Here is a 16,123-nt window from a genome sequence, read left to right as displayed (position 1 = left end):
CATCTACCCAGCTTCTATGCAGCCTCAGGACCCCAGACTTACTCTGTTCCTTCCTCCCACTCTACTTGGGATCCCACCAGTGATCCAGCTCATCCAAGGAAGAGGCAGCCTCAAGGCAGGCCCCTGGGCCCAGAGCTAGGCAAGACTGCAGTTCCACCCAGCACCACTCTGTGGCAGGCACTGCCCACATTCAAGAGGCTGACAGACTTGGGAGCACTCCAGAAAGGATGGGACTGGGAGATGCTGAAAGGGAGTCTCATTCTCTTTCTCAAAGAGGAGGTGGCAAATTCTGTGGGCCAGTTACCTTACAGAATGCTTGTCTGCCATACAAGGTTGATCACACCTACTCCACAGATCCAAAGTCTGGATAAAATGACAACAGTATATGACAGGCTTGGAGCCTGGCCTAAGGAGAGCTCTGCATACTCAGAAGAAAGACGAACCTTAGCAATTGGCCCCTGTAATAGTCTTATTTAAGTGACTAATACCAAAACATAACCTTATCCCCCCCCAGCTCCAGACAGGCTTTAGAGCCCCCATTTTGGGGTGACAAAGCCTCTCTGCCCAATCTAGGCCTGTCCTTGACCCCTCAGGATAGAAATAAGGACAGGGTTGTCAGATATGATAGAAACCACATACCTATAGGAACTGGTAGAGCCTTTGGTCTTGATGACTCAGGCCAGCTAATCTCCCAACAGCCTTCAGAGAGATCATGCTGCTCACTGTAAGTCACCAAGAGAAGAGGCAACGGAAGGGACCCTGGTGTAGTAGGTTCAGCTCATTCTAACAGCAGAAAATGTCCCATTCAGACTACAAACCCTGGCTTGCTTGCATCAGGTGCCAGGTCACACAAAAGGGCCCACTTTGGAGTGACATCACCTACCTGGTATCCTCACTCACCTAGGTCAGGCATCCATCCAGCACACCAAAACCTAATTTCCCACTTATGGCCCAGCACACCAAAACCTAATTTCCCACTTATGGCCCAAGCCTGCCTTAGCAGAAGCTATGGCAGGTTGGGGAAAGGAGGCCTGCAGATGACCTGTGCAGCCTTGGGCAAGTTGGTGAGGTTAGAATCTCACCTGGCACACCTGTACGGCATCAGGCTTCATGGCCTCCCCATCGCCCCATCGTCTCACTGTGCATGCCAGCACAAGTGAAGCACTTAGGACAAGACCAAGAAGATGTCCCTGGTGCCTACCCTGACTGAGACAAGTGTTCAATAGGACCATAATTTGGCATCTGAACAAGATAGAGCAAGATAAAACACACAAAGCAGGGGATGTGCCCTGGGAAACTGAGGCAGTTGGTCCCAACAATCAGGAGACCTGGACTCTTGCTGTCCCTCACATTTCCTGCATGCTGCAGACAGACCCACCTCTCTGAGCTTAGGCTCTCTATGGGTACTACAGGGACAAGTGATTCCTGCTCTGGGGGCCAGATGAGGTGACAGATGGCCTTATAGAAGCATCTGGAGCTGTAATGAGGTAGAGTAGCAGGTCCCTGCAGGGAAGGTGACCTCTAGCACCCTCATCCTGGTCACCTCCCTTGCCCCACTCCAAGCAGGAGGAGCTGTGCCAAAATGAGCCCAAAGTCACACCGAGGGCAGGGAAGCTGAGGCTGCAGTTGGCCCTGTCCGCCCCCCAGGCAGAGGCTGTCTCCGGAGGAGCAGCCCAGGGCTGTGCAGTGTCAGGTTATATTTAGCCTGGTGGCGGCGACAGGAAGATGCAGCAGGAGCCGCTTCTGGCCAAGGGCCACCGTGTCGCTAACACCACTCTCATGGACAGCCAGGGGGCTAGGGATGGCCAGGGATACTGCAGCTTAAGGGACAGGATGGGGGAGTCTGAGAGGCCAGCCAGTCAATGAGTTTTTGTCCTTGTGTCATAGTGTGTGTGTGTGTGTGTGTGTGTGTGTGTGTGTGTGTGTGTGTGTGTACCAAAGAAAGAGACCAATTCTGGGCTCCTGAATCCAGGAACTAGGGTACTCCCTGACATGCAGGTTTGGGGAGCCACAAGCCAGACTCCAAATCTCAGGAAACATCACCTCCAGATGCACTCCTCCATCAGCCTTGCAACCAGAACCTGCCAACAGTCTCTGTGCAGGGACAGGTCTCTGCTGGCATCTTATTTCCTGCTGAAACCCATAGCCTAGAGCATGCTTAAGCCATCTCTTCAGACTACAACTCCTCAAAAGACAACCTTCACCCAGGAAAGCTATGCTGCTGCGCTCCAGGGTCCTGGGGCCATGCCACCTCTTGGCTTATGAGTGAGGGTCATACTCTCTGCCTTAAGAAGGTAACACAAGTCCCTGAGAGAGAAGTCAGTGGGTAAAGGTGCCTGGCACCAACTCTGACAACCTGAGTTTGATCGCTGGGGCCCAACAAGATAGAAGAGAACCAACTTCCACAAGTTGTCCTCTGACCTCCTCAAACATACCATCACACACACACACACACACACACACACACACAATGTGTGAGCAAGTAACATTTTTCTAAAATGACAGTAAGATGATGGCACCCTGACCTGGCAAAAGCTGCCTCCACCACTGTACCCACAGACCCAGCAGCACCGCTCCTGCTACTGACCCTCTCACTTCCTCCCGTCCCCATCCCTCCCAGACCCCTCTGCAGAGGGTTTACTGAATCAGCTCACATGGTTGCTTCTCTCTGGGAACTCATCCAATACCACACCCTTTGAAGAGGATATGTATACACACACTGGTTTGTGGGGTGAGTACCCACAACCCTAGAGACCTGCACCACAGATAACTGCCTTCACAGCAGGTGTTGAGTGCACAGCTTTGGGAGGTCTCCTAATGACCTTTGGTTTGGGCCAGTGTGAACACAGTGTCCCTACCTCCCACCTCCCTTGTAGATCCAAGGGCCCTGACCAGTCTTTCAGTGCAGAATTACCCCCCATCCTGAGTGTGAACAGACAGAGACACCAAGAGAATTCAGGTGCTTCCCCCAAAGCAACACTACATTTGGTCACGTTACTATCAAATAAGACAGTGTCTTATTTGAACCGTGTCAGCTGTGCAATGTCTGAACCTTGCCCTTATCTGCCCTCTACACTATGACCCTGACCTCTGTATTTGCAGCTATCATAGGGCATCGGGGATCTGTCACTGTTCATGAAAGGGGCAATCCTGAGGTCTCTGCCCTCTTCTGGGGTTCTGTAAGCTCTTGCAATTGTCTTCCATCTTGGCTCCCCAAGCCGTTGGTATCTGAGCGGGCACAGCTGTTTGATCATTAAGTTAAAGGGACAATTTCTCCTGACTTGCTCTCTCATAGGACACTGTGAAATGCCCATAGCAAATACACTTGTCAGTAAAGATCCCCTGAAAATTCAGGTGGCACATTCAAGAATGAAAGCCTATGACCATGACCCAAACAAATGTGAAAACTGGCATTAATTGCAGGATACAAAATCATCTTCCCAGAGAACCAACAAAGTCAACAGATGAACACCAAGCACTAGGAAAAGAGCTCCACTGATGGAGGAGGGGCATCTGTCATGTGTTACTTTCATTGGTTAATAAAGAAACTGCCTTGGCCCTTTGATAGGACAGAAAATTAGGTAGGCGGAGTAGACAGAACAGAATTGTGGGAGAAAGAAAGCAGAGTCAGGCAGACGCCTCAGGCAGATGCCATGACTCTCCTCTCTGATACAGATGCAGGTTAAGATCTTTCCCAGTAAGCCACCACCTTGTGGTGCTACACAGATTACTAAATATGGGTTAAAGCAAGATGTGAGAATTAGCTAATAAGAGGCTGAAACTAATGGGCCAGGCAGTGTTTAAATGAATACAATTTGTGTGTTGTTATTTCGGGTGTAAAGCTAGCCGTGCAGGAGCTGGGCGGGAACGCAGGCCACAGCTCCTTCTACACTCCACCAGCTAGACCAGCCATAGAACAGCACAGCCTCACACAAGCAGAAAGTAGAGCCAGAAAACGAGATGGCACTGGTGTGGAAGTCCACACCTGTAACCCCAGCACTCAGAATTGGCCTTGGCCTCACAGTGGGTTTGAAACTTCAGAAAACAGGGAGGAGCTAGAAAAAGGGCTCATGGTTAAAAGCACTTGCTGTGCAAACATGAGTTGAGTTTGATCCCCAGAACCAACAGTGGAAAGAGAGCACCAGCTTCTGGCCTCTACACCAGCACTATGACGTGCATAATCGCAATCACACATGTAAATTAAATAACTTTTAAAGGTTTTTTTCTTTCTTCCTTATCTTTGTATGTATGCATGTGTTCATATCTGTGTGTGTGGATGCACATGGGCCATGATCTGAATGTGGAAGGCAGAAGACAACCTTGAGTATTGTCTCGCCACCACATACACTAGGCTAGCTGGCTCACGAGTGTCCTAAGGTTCCATTTTACGGGGTTACAGTCACATGCTACTGTGGCCAGCTTTCACTCCTGTGGGTACTGGAGATTCAAACTCAGGTCCTCACACTTTTTCAGCAAGAACTTTATCCTCTGAGCTATCTCTCCAGCCACACGATCTCTTTTTCAATAACTGAGGATGGAGCAGCTAAGGACGGTTAAGGATGTGCAGATGAGGAAACAAAACTCTGGACATAAAGTATGTGGAAATGAGGTGGCCCAGAGAGAGATGGTCCAGGATCTTACTGAAACTTACAAAGCTGTTAATTCTTCTGACTAAACTCTGGTTGAGGCTCTAGTGAAGCCAGCGTGTGGGGCACACTTGTCTGAACATGCAGAAGGCAGTAGCAGGATAGTGAGTTCCAAGCTAGCCTAGGATGTAAAGAGAGATACTGACTCAAAATAATAATGATAACAAACAAATGAAAGTTAAAAAGAAAAAGGAAAAAAATCCAGGTATGGCTTGCTATTATCCAAACCCATGGGAGGCTGAGGCAGTGGGATTGCTACAGTTCAAGACAAGCCTGGACTACTTCATACATAGTGAGTCCCAAGCTACAGTATAAGATCTTATCTAATAAATAAATAAATAAGAAACCATTTTTTAAATTTAAAAAGTGGGAGGCTTCGTTTTTTTGATTACTGAGACTCAGTAATCACCACAGCATTGTCCTTGTTACTGTTTTATACATCCTGATGAACAGACAGACAGACATTGGGGGTAGAATGCAATGTTCAGAGGCAGATCCACAGTTACACAGCAAAGTAACCTATGCTAAAGGTGCCCCACAAAGCAATGGAAAAAAAACAGACTAGATGTGTTCGGAAAGTTGGCTCCTTACATGGAAAAAAGTACAACTTGATTCTTACTTGACACTACATCCAGGGAGAGCTCAGGGTGGATCCAACACCCAACTGAGGAAGGTAAGACCAAGGAGCCAGAGGAGAGAAGTGGACCTGTGGGGACCTTTCGGCCTTCGCATAGGAATGGGTCTTCAGTGGGACTTCAAGAACACAAACAAAACTAACAGTGATGATTCTTTGTACCCAAACAAAGAATCTTTGTTGTCTTTAACTGAACAGAGACCAAGAGGGAGAAGGTATTCACAATTCAAACAAGGAATTGACATAGGGAATACAGACTGTATTCGTTTGTACTTCTAAAACACACAAGCAACCCTTGGAAATGCACGGGAACAAAAGAGAGCAGTCTTACAGAAAGATAAGGAAAGGATACAATCAAACAGCTCAAACGGGATAGCTCAAACAGTTATCAAGCCTAAAAGAGATACACTGACCTACAAAGAAGTCAAAGAAACTCAAATTAAAGCAACAAGCCCACAAGACTGGCAAAAATTAGAAAGGGAGATGATGCCAAATGTGGCCGAGGTGGGAGAGTATGAGTCCCCATTCAGGAGGCAGACAACAGGGTTGGCTATTCAGGCGCACAGTGGGGCAACAGTCAGCTAAGAATCCATATATCCTGTATTTCAACAATTTCACTTCTAGGCATACAGCCCAAAGACACCCTCACACAAGTCTGGAAAGGACTGTGTAAGAGAAGGTTCGATGTGGCATTGCCTCTGGTGGCAGAGAGGTGAAGACTTTGCGGGGTCCTTCACTGGGACAGTGCGTAAGTAAAACACGCTCCTGGGTGGGAAACCACAGACTGGACACTCAGTGGCAGTCCACCTGTCGATAAAGTTGGGCTCCTGGATAAGAAAAGTGAATGCTAGAATACAATACACAGCACAACACCATTTGCATAAATTAAATCCATATGCATCTATCCAGTCAAAATACACATTTGCAAGAACATATGCGTACAGCATATTCATAGGGAGTATATTTGAATGGCTGCCTATAAGGAGTGTCATGGAACTGAGAAATGAGATAAAAAGAAAAGGCAGAAAAGAAAATGAAAGGAAAAGAGAAAACCTTTGACATGAGTACTAGAGCCTAACTGATTTGAGGAGCTGAACCTTCAGGAACCTGGGCAGGGAGAGGAAAGACAGGCAGAGGTACTGTAAGGGCCACACAGCAGACAATCTTCTCCCCACGGTCTCACCTGTGGCCATGAGGTGACAAGCAGACAGTCCTGGCATGCCATGTTGCTGTGTTGGTACATGTTTGGGGAATGCCCTCGACCCACCATGCAGGGGACAAGGACTTCGATCCACTTCAGAAACGAAAGCTACCAAAACTCTTAGAGTCCAGCCAAGTGCAGGCCTCTTGAGACCCTGAGCTCATCAGACCCCAGAAGAAGCCTACGCAAGGTGGTCCACACAGGGCTTGAGATATAGAGGAACTGGGCCAGAGGTCCCATTCAGGTCCCCACCTGTTAGATAAGTCCTTTAGCTTCTGCAAGCCTCTGCAAGTGTTTCCCCTCTTGGAAAAATGACTGAGAAACTTTACCAGTAGAAGGATGCAAGGACCACCATGTATACACTATAAAGCGAAGTCACCTAACTGTTCCTAAGGGCTACCAAGAGCCGCCAGCTCCCAGCTGACTTTGCTGAAGCTTTGTTCCATTCCTTCTGAGTGAAGAGGTTATGAGGCCCACACGCCTTCCTGCATGTTATGATGGCTCCCATACTCAGCAAAGCAGGAGGGCACCCAGCTCATCCTCTGGCCCTCCACCACCTTTTCCACCTTTGCATTCTATCATCCCAAGGCATTGCACAGAATGGGACACTAAGGACCAGAGATAAGAAGTGATTTTCCCAAGGCCATACAGTCCATAGTCAAGCAAAAAACTGCACCCCCAAGTCATCTAACACAAGGCTTCTGCCACACAATACTACCCAGTTTGTTCATTTGTTTGGCAAAAATATGGAAATATCGAGCTCCTACAATGTGCTAGGCATGTAGATACAAAACAAAAACAAACAAACAAAAAAACCAAAAACATTGCTCAGCCTAGTAGGGATGGTGGACATCACAAACGCACCCAGGGCCAGACTGAGGTAAATACAAGTAAAGACCAGATAATGCCCAGCATGCTGGGTAATTCCAGGCCAGCCCACAAGTGCCTGACCCCAAAACACAGCCCAGGGGTCTTTATGGAGCATAAGGGGCATCAACAGCCACTGGGACTCTCCTGGTCTGGTCCTTACTCTAGCATCTCTCCCAGCTCTTCCCTGCCCCTGCCCCCAGATCTCCCTGCATGTCAGACAGAGAAGTTTGTCATTCCTTTATGCACAGGGCCAAATACCACTGCTCCCCTGCCTGCACACAAAGTGGGAGGGCAGGCTTTAGGGGAGAGGGGCAGTTCTCAGGTCCGCGAGTGTTCTCTAGGAGAGGTGGTCAGGCCCCCTCAGGGATGCTGAGAAGAAAGGACTTCCTCAGAATTCTCAATTCATACTGCACAGGAAGCCACCCAAGCTCACCCCATCTCACACACCAGGCTGGCTCTCCTGCTGTTCCAGTCCCCCTCCCCAGAGCTCAAGGCCACTGTCAACTCTGCTTCCACCTAGACAGCTCTGCACAAATATTTACATAGTTCTTCTGGGGCTTCGGAGACACCACACACAGGAGCAGGAGGCACCCTCCCGATATTGTCCAGGCCCAGGGGTCTGAAGAGACAGCATCCTTCTATCCTCACAGACCGGAAGCCCCCAGCAGCCCAATGCAGCCCACCACGGGGCATCTGGAAGAAAAGTCTCAGTAGAGACAGAAAGCTGGAGGCAGGCCCTACCAGAAACTACCACCTGCCCCAGGCTCCAGACTCTGCCAGATCCTGACCAGAATGACAAGCATATCTGTGCTCCCAAGAGGGGGGCACACCTTTGATCCTAGCAGAGGCAGGTGAATTGCTTTTGAGAGGCCAGCCTGACTTAGCAGTAACAGCTAGGACTACATAGAGAGTAAAACAGAAAGAGGCAGGTATATACTCCAAAGCTTTGGCCCAATTGAAAAAGCCCTAAATTTAAGCCTTTGGCTTCTCCAAGGAAGGATCCAGGCTAGTTCCCATGCACAGAGTACAGAAACAGCTAGGCACTGACCTCTGAACTCTCCCCCTTCACAGAAAGCATCTTTTCACCAACTCAGACACCACATGACTGGGGGAGGGGGGGTGAGGAGAGTGTCTGATAGAGGAGGGCCACAGCAGGGGCAGAGCAGGACCTCTGATTTAAGTGACCAGGAAAGGCAGGGAAAAGGGAAAACCAGGACTAAGGACCTGGGTTATAGGGGTAGTGGAATGCCCGGAGGTTGGCAACTGGTACCACCAGAGCCTGCCTGAGCACCTGGAAAACCACGGTGTGAGTCAGGATACAGCAGTATAGCAAATGTGGAGACACAGCACACTGGGGAGCTGGCCTGGACCGAAGGTCCCAACCCATCCCCCTCAGTCACAGCATCAGCTGTAGCAGTGGGGACCCTCTGACCTTGTTGCCATGGCAACTGGCCTGCAGCTGGAGTGAAGAAGCCAATAGACTCTTCTCCAGAGACATCCCCCATCTCCACCCACGCACAGGCTCCTGGGGACACAGGGACACAGAGACAGGGACAGGACAGTCAGAGGTATGGTAAGGCAGATAAGGCCTTTCAGACTAAGGCCTGGGGAACTGGGGATGAGTGGACAGGACAGAGGAGACATGGAAATAAGCAGGGCACTGCAGGAACAGCAGAAATAGACAAAACGGGAGGAGGCAAAAACGGAAGGGCCAGAGCCAGGCAGGCAGGTCGGAGACCAAGGCAGGGAGGCTTGAGCATGGAGAAGGAGAAATGCCAAGAGGACAGGGTATAGTGGGCAGGCAGGGCACAGCACTGGGGAGGGGAGGCAGTAGAGAGGTGGGAACAAAGAGCAAAGACAATGGAAGGACAGGGAGAGAGCCACATCTCCCCTACCCCCACTACAGCAGTGTAGGGCAAGGTGTGTCCCCAGCCAGCACCTGCTGTCTGAGGCACCTCTCCAGAAATGTCACATCCTGCCAGACCTGCACTACAGGGTTCTGTTCACAGTTCCACTCTAACCCTGGGCCTGACCTAAGGGGCATCAGTAAAAGGCCAGTGAACTGGGCACACTATGTCTCCTCTCCACCCACACTCCCATAGTCTAGTTTCCCCACCTCCCAGCAGACCCAGCAACTAAATAATGGGGCTGTCTGGCTCCAGACCCTGAGACTGCACAGAGCTGAGTTAGAGGCTCCAACACAGCACAGCTGTCCTTAGCGGCGCCTGCCAGCAAAAGGCCCTGCCTCCTCCCCAGACATTCCCCCTCCCTGGGGCTGCAGCCCAAGGACCTACTCCCCCAGGGCTGGCCCAGGCAGACACTCTGGGAAAGGCTTGGACAAAAAAGGGGTTGGTATTGGCATTGGCACACTTCTCCTCTGACTTTGTACATGCTCCACGCATGAATACACACACACAAACGCACACGCACACGCACACACACAAAGGAAGCCCAGATCAGGCAAGAAGGATAGCATGAGGGACTTTATATCACAAGACAGAGGACAGAGAGGCTGAAGAGTCTGTCTGCATTTTACCCTCAGCTCAGGATGCCAAGGTAGCCGAGGGCCTGGGCCAACCTGTTGGCCACTGGGAGTTATCTGATCCCCATGGAAACTAGGTGAGAACAAAGAAGGGGCAGAAGGCAGCCGCTGGCATAGGGTTTCCTGGGTCACTGCCCCCATTTGGAGTAGTAACCTGGAAGACTTGGATTCTAGGCCCCTTTCCCCCAAGGATACACTGGTCATGGGACCTCCGCCACGAGACTTCTCCACCTGTTCCCCAAATGGCTGGATCAGGGGACCTTCAACATCCCTTGATAGCTCCTCTGCAAGAGTCTCCCAAGAACTCAGCATGGGCCTAAAAGCTCCGTGCTACTTGAGAAGGCTATATCCAGGCTATAGCCAAAGGCAAAATCAGCCCCACCTCTCTGCTGCCAAGGGATCAAATTCTCAAACACAGCAATGTCCATCAAGGGATTAGCGTGTGCTCACAGTGGAAGACCCTGTATCGTGAGCATTTTCTCAAAAGTCAACACTCTTGCCAAGACTAGTGATGCAGGCCTATCATACCAGCTACCTTGGAGGCCCATCTAGGCTACCAGGTGAGTTCAAGACCAGCCTGGCCAACTTACTGAGATACTATCTCAAAACAAATAAATTTAGGGCTGGAGAGATGGCTCAGAGGTTAAGAGCACTGACTGTTCTTCCAGAGGTCCTGAGTTCAATTCCCAGAAACCACATGGTGGCTCACAGCCATCTTTAATGAGATCTGGTGCCCTCTTCTGGCATGCAAGCATACATGGAAGGAATGTTGTATACATAATAAATAATTAAAATATTTTAAAAAAAACAAATAAATTTAGATCCAGGTGTGGTAGTGCACATCTTTAATCCCAGCACTTGGGAGGCAGAGGCTGGCAGATCACAGTGATCAATGCCAGCTCTATCTACATAGTGAAACCCTGGCAAAAGACAAAGGGAAGGAGAGGGAGAGCTAGCTAGCACTGGCAAGATGATCAGCCGGTGCAGGTGCTTCCCACACAAACCTGACAACCTGAGTTTGATCCCTGAAACTCATATAAAGGTTGAAGGAGAGAATCAACTCCATGAAATTGCCCTTCAAACACACATACGGTGCATGCACTCATCCCCATCACACACACACAACTCTGGCTTTAATCCCTAGTTCTGAAGAAAGAGAGAGAGAGAGAGAGAGAGAGAGAGAGAGAGAGAGAGAGAGAGAGAGAGAGAGAGAGAGAGAAGAGAGAGGGAGGAAGAGAGAGGGAGAGAGAGAACTCTGGCTTTAATCCCTAGTTCTGAAGAAAGAGAGAGAAAAAGAGAGAGAGAGAGAGATAAAGCCCAGCATCCCAAGTAAGCATTGAAACAAATCTGTGGAAATCAGTCAATTAGGCTGGTGGGGAATTTCCCACATTACACCTGACCTCAGGACTTAGGTGTTCACATGCATAAACCTGTGGTTTGGAAACTTAAGTTTTCCCTGTGTGGAGCCCTCTAGTTCTCTGGTGTCATTGTCAGTCCATGACACACAGTAGGACAGTGTGACATGGCTCTGGTCAGACAGACGTGAACTCAACTTCAAGCGCTGATGCTTTCGATCTGTGTGACTCAGGGAGCGGTCTTAATGTCTCTGAACTTCAGTTTCATCATCCTTAGGAAGAGATTAAAAATGGCAACTGCATCTCATGTGTTCTATGAGGATTACACAAGATAACACATATCCCAGTATCTGTAAGCCTTCCCACTACTTCATCCCCTTACTGTCTGCTAGCCAGAACCCCAATTTGCACAAGCAAACTCTCCCGAAGGGTCACTGTGCATGCCCCCTATGTGCTATCCAAGGACATCACGGGCCACACACCTGTAAAGGAAGCCCCTAAGAATGCCAACCTTCACAGGCAGCCTCAGCCACCATGGAGTATGCACAGCCGAGGCGTGGGGCTTGACGCTCCCATTTGCCACAAGAGGCAGGGTGGGCTCACTGTGGATAGCCAACAAGCTCCCTGAGAGCAGGAACGTTGCCTTTACTGTAGGCAAATCTGTGTTCAAGAGCTCAGCTCTGAGCTGGGTTTCCAGGATTGCAGTGAAACTTATGAAATACTCACTAATGAGAAGCAGAATTCTGGAACACCTTCCCAGCCCTCCAATACCCACTATCCCACCACTTCGCTGACCTCCTGACTGAGCAGAGCCCACCCAGCAGCACAGGCCTAGTATGAGAGCAGCTCCACCCACTGTGTTTATCCACTTTCTACTTTGCTCTCCGGATGCGCAGAGCAGCTGGGTGGGAAGGTGGTGGCTGAGCAAAGACACCTGGCCACGAGGGAGTTGAGGGGCGGGGCGGGGTGTTCTGCAGACCAGACAAAGGGAACGGAGGTTGTGGGAAGAAGTGTGATTGAAGCGCAAAAGAGAAAGGAAGGCAGGAGGAGAGTGACAGCAGATACAAACCCTTCCCCGCCTCACCCTCTGTGACATCTTTCAGGAAGTCACTTGGCTCAGACTGACCGACAGGTAGCTAGAATTCTATGGCTGGGAATCAGCGCCAGCCACCAGCTATTACCACCAGCTACACACGCAGCTACTATCTCTGCCTGGGCAAATGCCAGCCTACCTAGCTCAACATAATGACACCTGCCAAATAGTTAAGTACGGAAGGTGCCAGAGCCCCTCTAAGCAGCTCCAAGGCCAACCGGAAAGCCAACCCACCAGATTTGAGACCTGGGCCACACCCGCCCCGAGACACAGGGCCACGCCCCCGCCTGGGTCCCGCCCCCACGGAACCCGCACACTTCACCAGCCTCCCGCAACCACAGATCCCACCCCACTGTCCCCCCCACCCCCCCCCCCACACACACACGCTCATTCTCTCGAGGCCCGGCCCCTCGCCACAGCCACGCCCTGGCCCCGCCTACCATCTTTCCGGTAGAAGGCGATCTCCACTTTGCGCTCCTCAGCGCCCAGCAGGGCCTGCGCGATCTGCGCGGCGGCACGGCGCTGCGTGCGCGGCCCGTGCAGGAAGTCGCAGGTGCAGGGCCGCTGCATCACCTCGGCCCGCGAGTATCCGCACAGCTCGCAGAAGCCGTCGTTGCAGTAGATGACGGCGCAGTTCTCTACGCGGGCGTTAGCGATGATGAACTTGCGGCCTGGGGGGAGGCGGGGATGTGCACGTGAGCGGGGACATCAGTCTCGGGGGCTCCCGGCCCTTCCCCACATTCGCTCGTAACATACTGCTGTCAGACACTCCTCCGCACCAGGGAGGGGGCGCCCAACCCCGGCCGAACGCAGCTGTGCCCTGACACAGGTGCCTCAACCGGGCGCGGCCTAGAGACACACCCCCCAACCCCCCGGCCCGCCGGCTGGCTGCGTGGCTTTCCCCGGGCAGAGAGCCAGCGGCCAAGGCCGGCCTGGGCGGGTGTCAGCAACGCGTGTCAGCAGCCGCGGCGGAGGGATAAACACAGCCTGGAAAGGGAAGGGCAGGAGATGGCGGCCAGCCTCCCCTTCGCAAGAGCTTCTCTGGCTTCTTCCTCTTGACAGGGGACTGTCCCTAGAAAATAAGTCCCTCGAGTACCTACCCCCAGACTCCCTCCGGTCAGTGCCTACTATGACTTCCACACCTTATCCACAGGCGGTCGGAGGCTGAGGAGTGGGTGAGCCAAAGGATGAGGGAATGAACTAGAAGACCTGGACAACCCAGCCGGGCAGTTGTTAATAACGTCATCTTATGGATGAACTCAAGAGAAGTTCAGCCCAATGCCCAAGTCTGGCAGCTCATTCACAGTAAAACCAGCTTTTGAATCTTGTCTGGCAGGACAGTGGGGGTCACAGGCAAAAGTCCAAGGTCATACAGAGCAAGGAAAGCAACCTGCAGCTTCACACCCCAGAGTCTGCAACTCCCTAGAGCCCAGAGGTGGGCCCAAGACACTGGCCCACTGTGAGAAAACAACCCTGGGAAAGATGACCACCTCTAGGGATATGAAGCCTTCCTCTGTGACTCTGTCAGAAAAAGGAAGTCCAACAGACCCATTGCATCTAGACGGCTCATCCAACCCACACCTGCCCCAAGGGCCAGGCAGGTAGGTGAGCAGCAAGTCAGTTTGTGCCCAAGTGAGTTGTTCCAAGGATAGGTGCCATCTATAAACAGGAATCCTGGCCAAATGGCCTTTAGTGCTGCGATGTGCAATTGACGTTGAAACTCCCCTTCCCTCCTCCTCAGGGAGCCTTCAGACTGCAGCTCTGCACAGTCCTGCAGGCGAACCCCAGGCTGCGCAGCAGGGGCTCCCTGCAGCAAGGCCAGGCTGTCAGGATCTAGCCTCCTGACTTCTGACATCTTTCCCCTGTCCTCAAGGAAGTTACTTTTGAGAGTTGAGTCATCTTTAGGTCAGTCCCCAAGGCCTACTGGGATTCCCAAGCAAGTATCAACCCAGGGCAGAGCTTCTTGTCAAAGGAAAAGACTTTCTAACTCTGCCTCCATCCCCACTTCAGCCCAAGACAGTCCAAAGTACTAACCACCCATGGGAGAAAAGTGACCCCCCCATCCCAACTCCCAGACTAGATGAACAGAGCAAGTTCCTTGGAAGGCAAGTCCCACTCCACCGTGCCCCCTTGACTTAAATCCTAGATCTAACAGATACAGAAGGAACCTCCAAAGCCCTGGAGCTTATCCCCTGATTCACAGATGTGGAAACTGAGGCTGGGGGTGGGGGGAGTCATTCAAGGTCATCTGGCAGTCAGTAGCAGAGGTGGGGCCAGAAGCAGAGCCTTTAGGATCTGGTCCAAGGTCTTCTCAGATTCTGCCCTTGCCTACCCAGCTGGTAGGAAACTAAAGCCCGCCCCCAGCCCCTAGGCCTGCACCAATGTCACTGATCCACCCACTCAGGGTCATCTTGTTCTTCGTCTAGGGACAATGCTGCCCATCCAACTGACCCCTCCCTCCCACCACAGCACGAGCACATGTTGTCCTGGGTGCACAGGGTCACAGGCAAGGAATGTCACTCTCCGGCTCCCAGGGTCCTTGACAGTCACACCCTCTGTGCAAGTGCAGCCTTGAGGATGGGCACACCAACACCAGAACCTTCACCTAGCCTAAGACACTTCTAGAAGTCTCTCTTGCTAGGTCAGCATAAGGGGTGCTGTAATCCCCAAATGGGGCTTGGGGTGCTGTCCAGAGCAGGAAAACCCATCACATAGGTGCTCCATAGCCAGCCTGTTAACCCCAAAGCCAGCTTCAGGTCTGCAGCACCCTCTCACCACCGGACCCACAATCTTGCAGACTTGCAGGTGACACCTCTTGACTGCCCAAGCAGACTCAAATTCTTAAGTGACACAGGGACTTGGCCATAATACATGCCACACACTCAAGAGTAGATTGGTTACTGATCCTACACTCTTAGTTTCTGTCTCTCACGTAGAACACGGGCAAGACTGGCATATGCACTGTACTTTTAGGGTTCAATGCTTGGGTCATATACATTGTCATGGCCACACACACAATCTCATAAACTCTGGGCATTTAGAGGTAGAAACACCCGCATATCTCATCCTACCTCCCTTTCCTGCACATTCCAGGTATCACACACACACTCTGACCCCAAGCTACAACACTAAGTCCCTTGGTCCCATACCAATGATCCCCTGACACCAAGCCTTGGCCCCTCGGCTCCTGGCGTAAGTCTCAGGGCCCACCATCCCCAAATGATTCACATTTTGCACTGCACACGGCCCGGGCACGCCCCCCATCCACACTCGGCAAGCCTGCACCCACCCCCCAAACCTCCTCAAACCCCCTCCCCATTTTGCCCCCTCCCCCACTCACTCTGGCCCTCAAACTTGCGGATGATGGTGTCGAGGAAGGTGTTCTGCGGCGCGACGTGGCCCCTCCGCACCGGCATCCTGAGCCCATGGGCGGGCCGGGCGGGCCCCCACCCACCCTGGCCCGGCCCGGCCCAGCACTAGGCTTCGGGTGGCCTGGCCGGGCCGTGGTCTCCGCACCCCGCTGCCAAGCTGAGTGCGGGCGGGGCCGGAACTGGACTGAGGGCGCGGGGTCCCCGCTTGGCTAGCGGCTGCCGGCTCCGGACCGCGGGCCGGGCCTGAAGCGGCTGGAGCTGCGGCGCCGGCACACCTGTCTGTCGACCCGGGTCGGCGGTGCCTCGGGCCCCGCTCCGCCTCGTCCCCGCGCTGCTCTCCGCCCGCCCGAGCGCCCGGCTCCCGGCTCGCGCCTGTCCGCCGCCGCCGCCGCCGCCGCCGCGCAGACAGCC

The 16,123-nt window shown here is 52.2% G+C and overlaps 1 protein-coding gene across 1 annotated transcript in view; it reads right to left on the bottom strand.

Annotated features, from left to right (window-relative positions):
* Kcnh2 (potassium voltage-gated channel subfamily H member 2) overlaps positions 1-15,757 on the bottom strand; it is a 31,687-nt gene extending 15,930 nt beyond the window's left edge. The window contains exons 1-2 of the mRNA XM_038319759.1: positions 15,682-15,757; positions 12,782-13,012 (exon numbers count right to left, since the gene is read on the bottom strand). Of these exons, the coding sequence (XP_038175687.1) occupies positions 12,782-13,012; positions 15,682-15,757 (307 nt within the window). The remainder of the gene's footprint in view (positions 1-12,781; positions 13,013-15,681) is intronic.
* Between the last annotated feature and the right edge of the window lie 366 nt (positions 15,758-16,123).

Source organism: Arvicola amphibius, chromosome 2, assembly GCF_903992535.2.
Source record: "Arvicola amphibius chromosome 2, mArvAmp1.2, whole genome shotgun sequence".
Classification (NCBI taxonomy): Eukaryota; Metazoa; Chordata; class Mammalia; order Rodentia; family Cricetidae; genus Arvicola; species Arvicola amphibius.
Note: the sequence above shows the minus strand (reverse complement) of the source record. Positions and strands in the feature narration are given on the sequence as shown.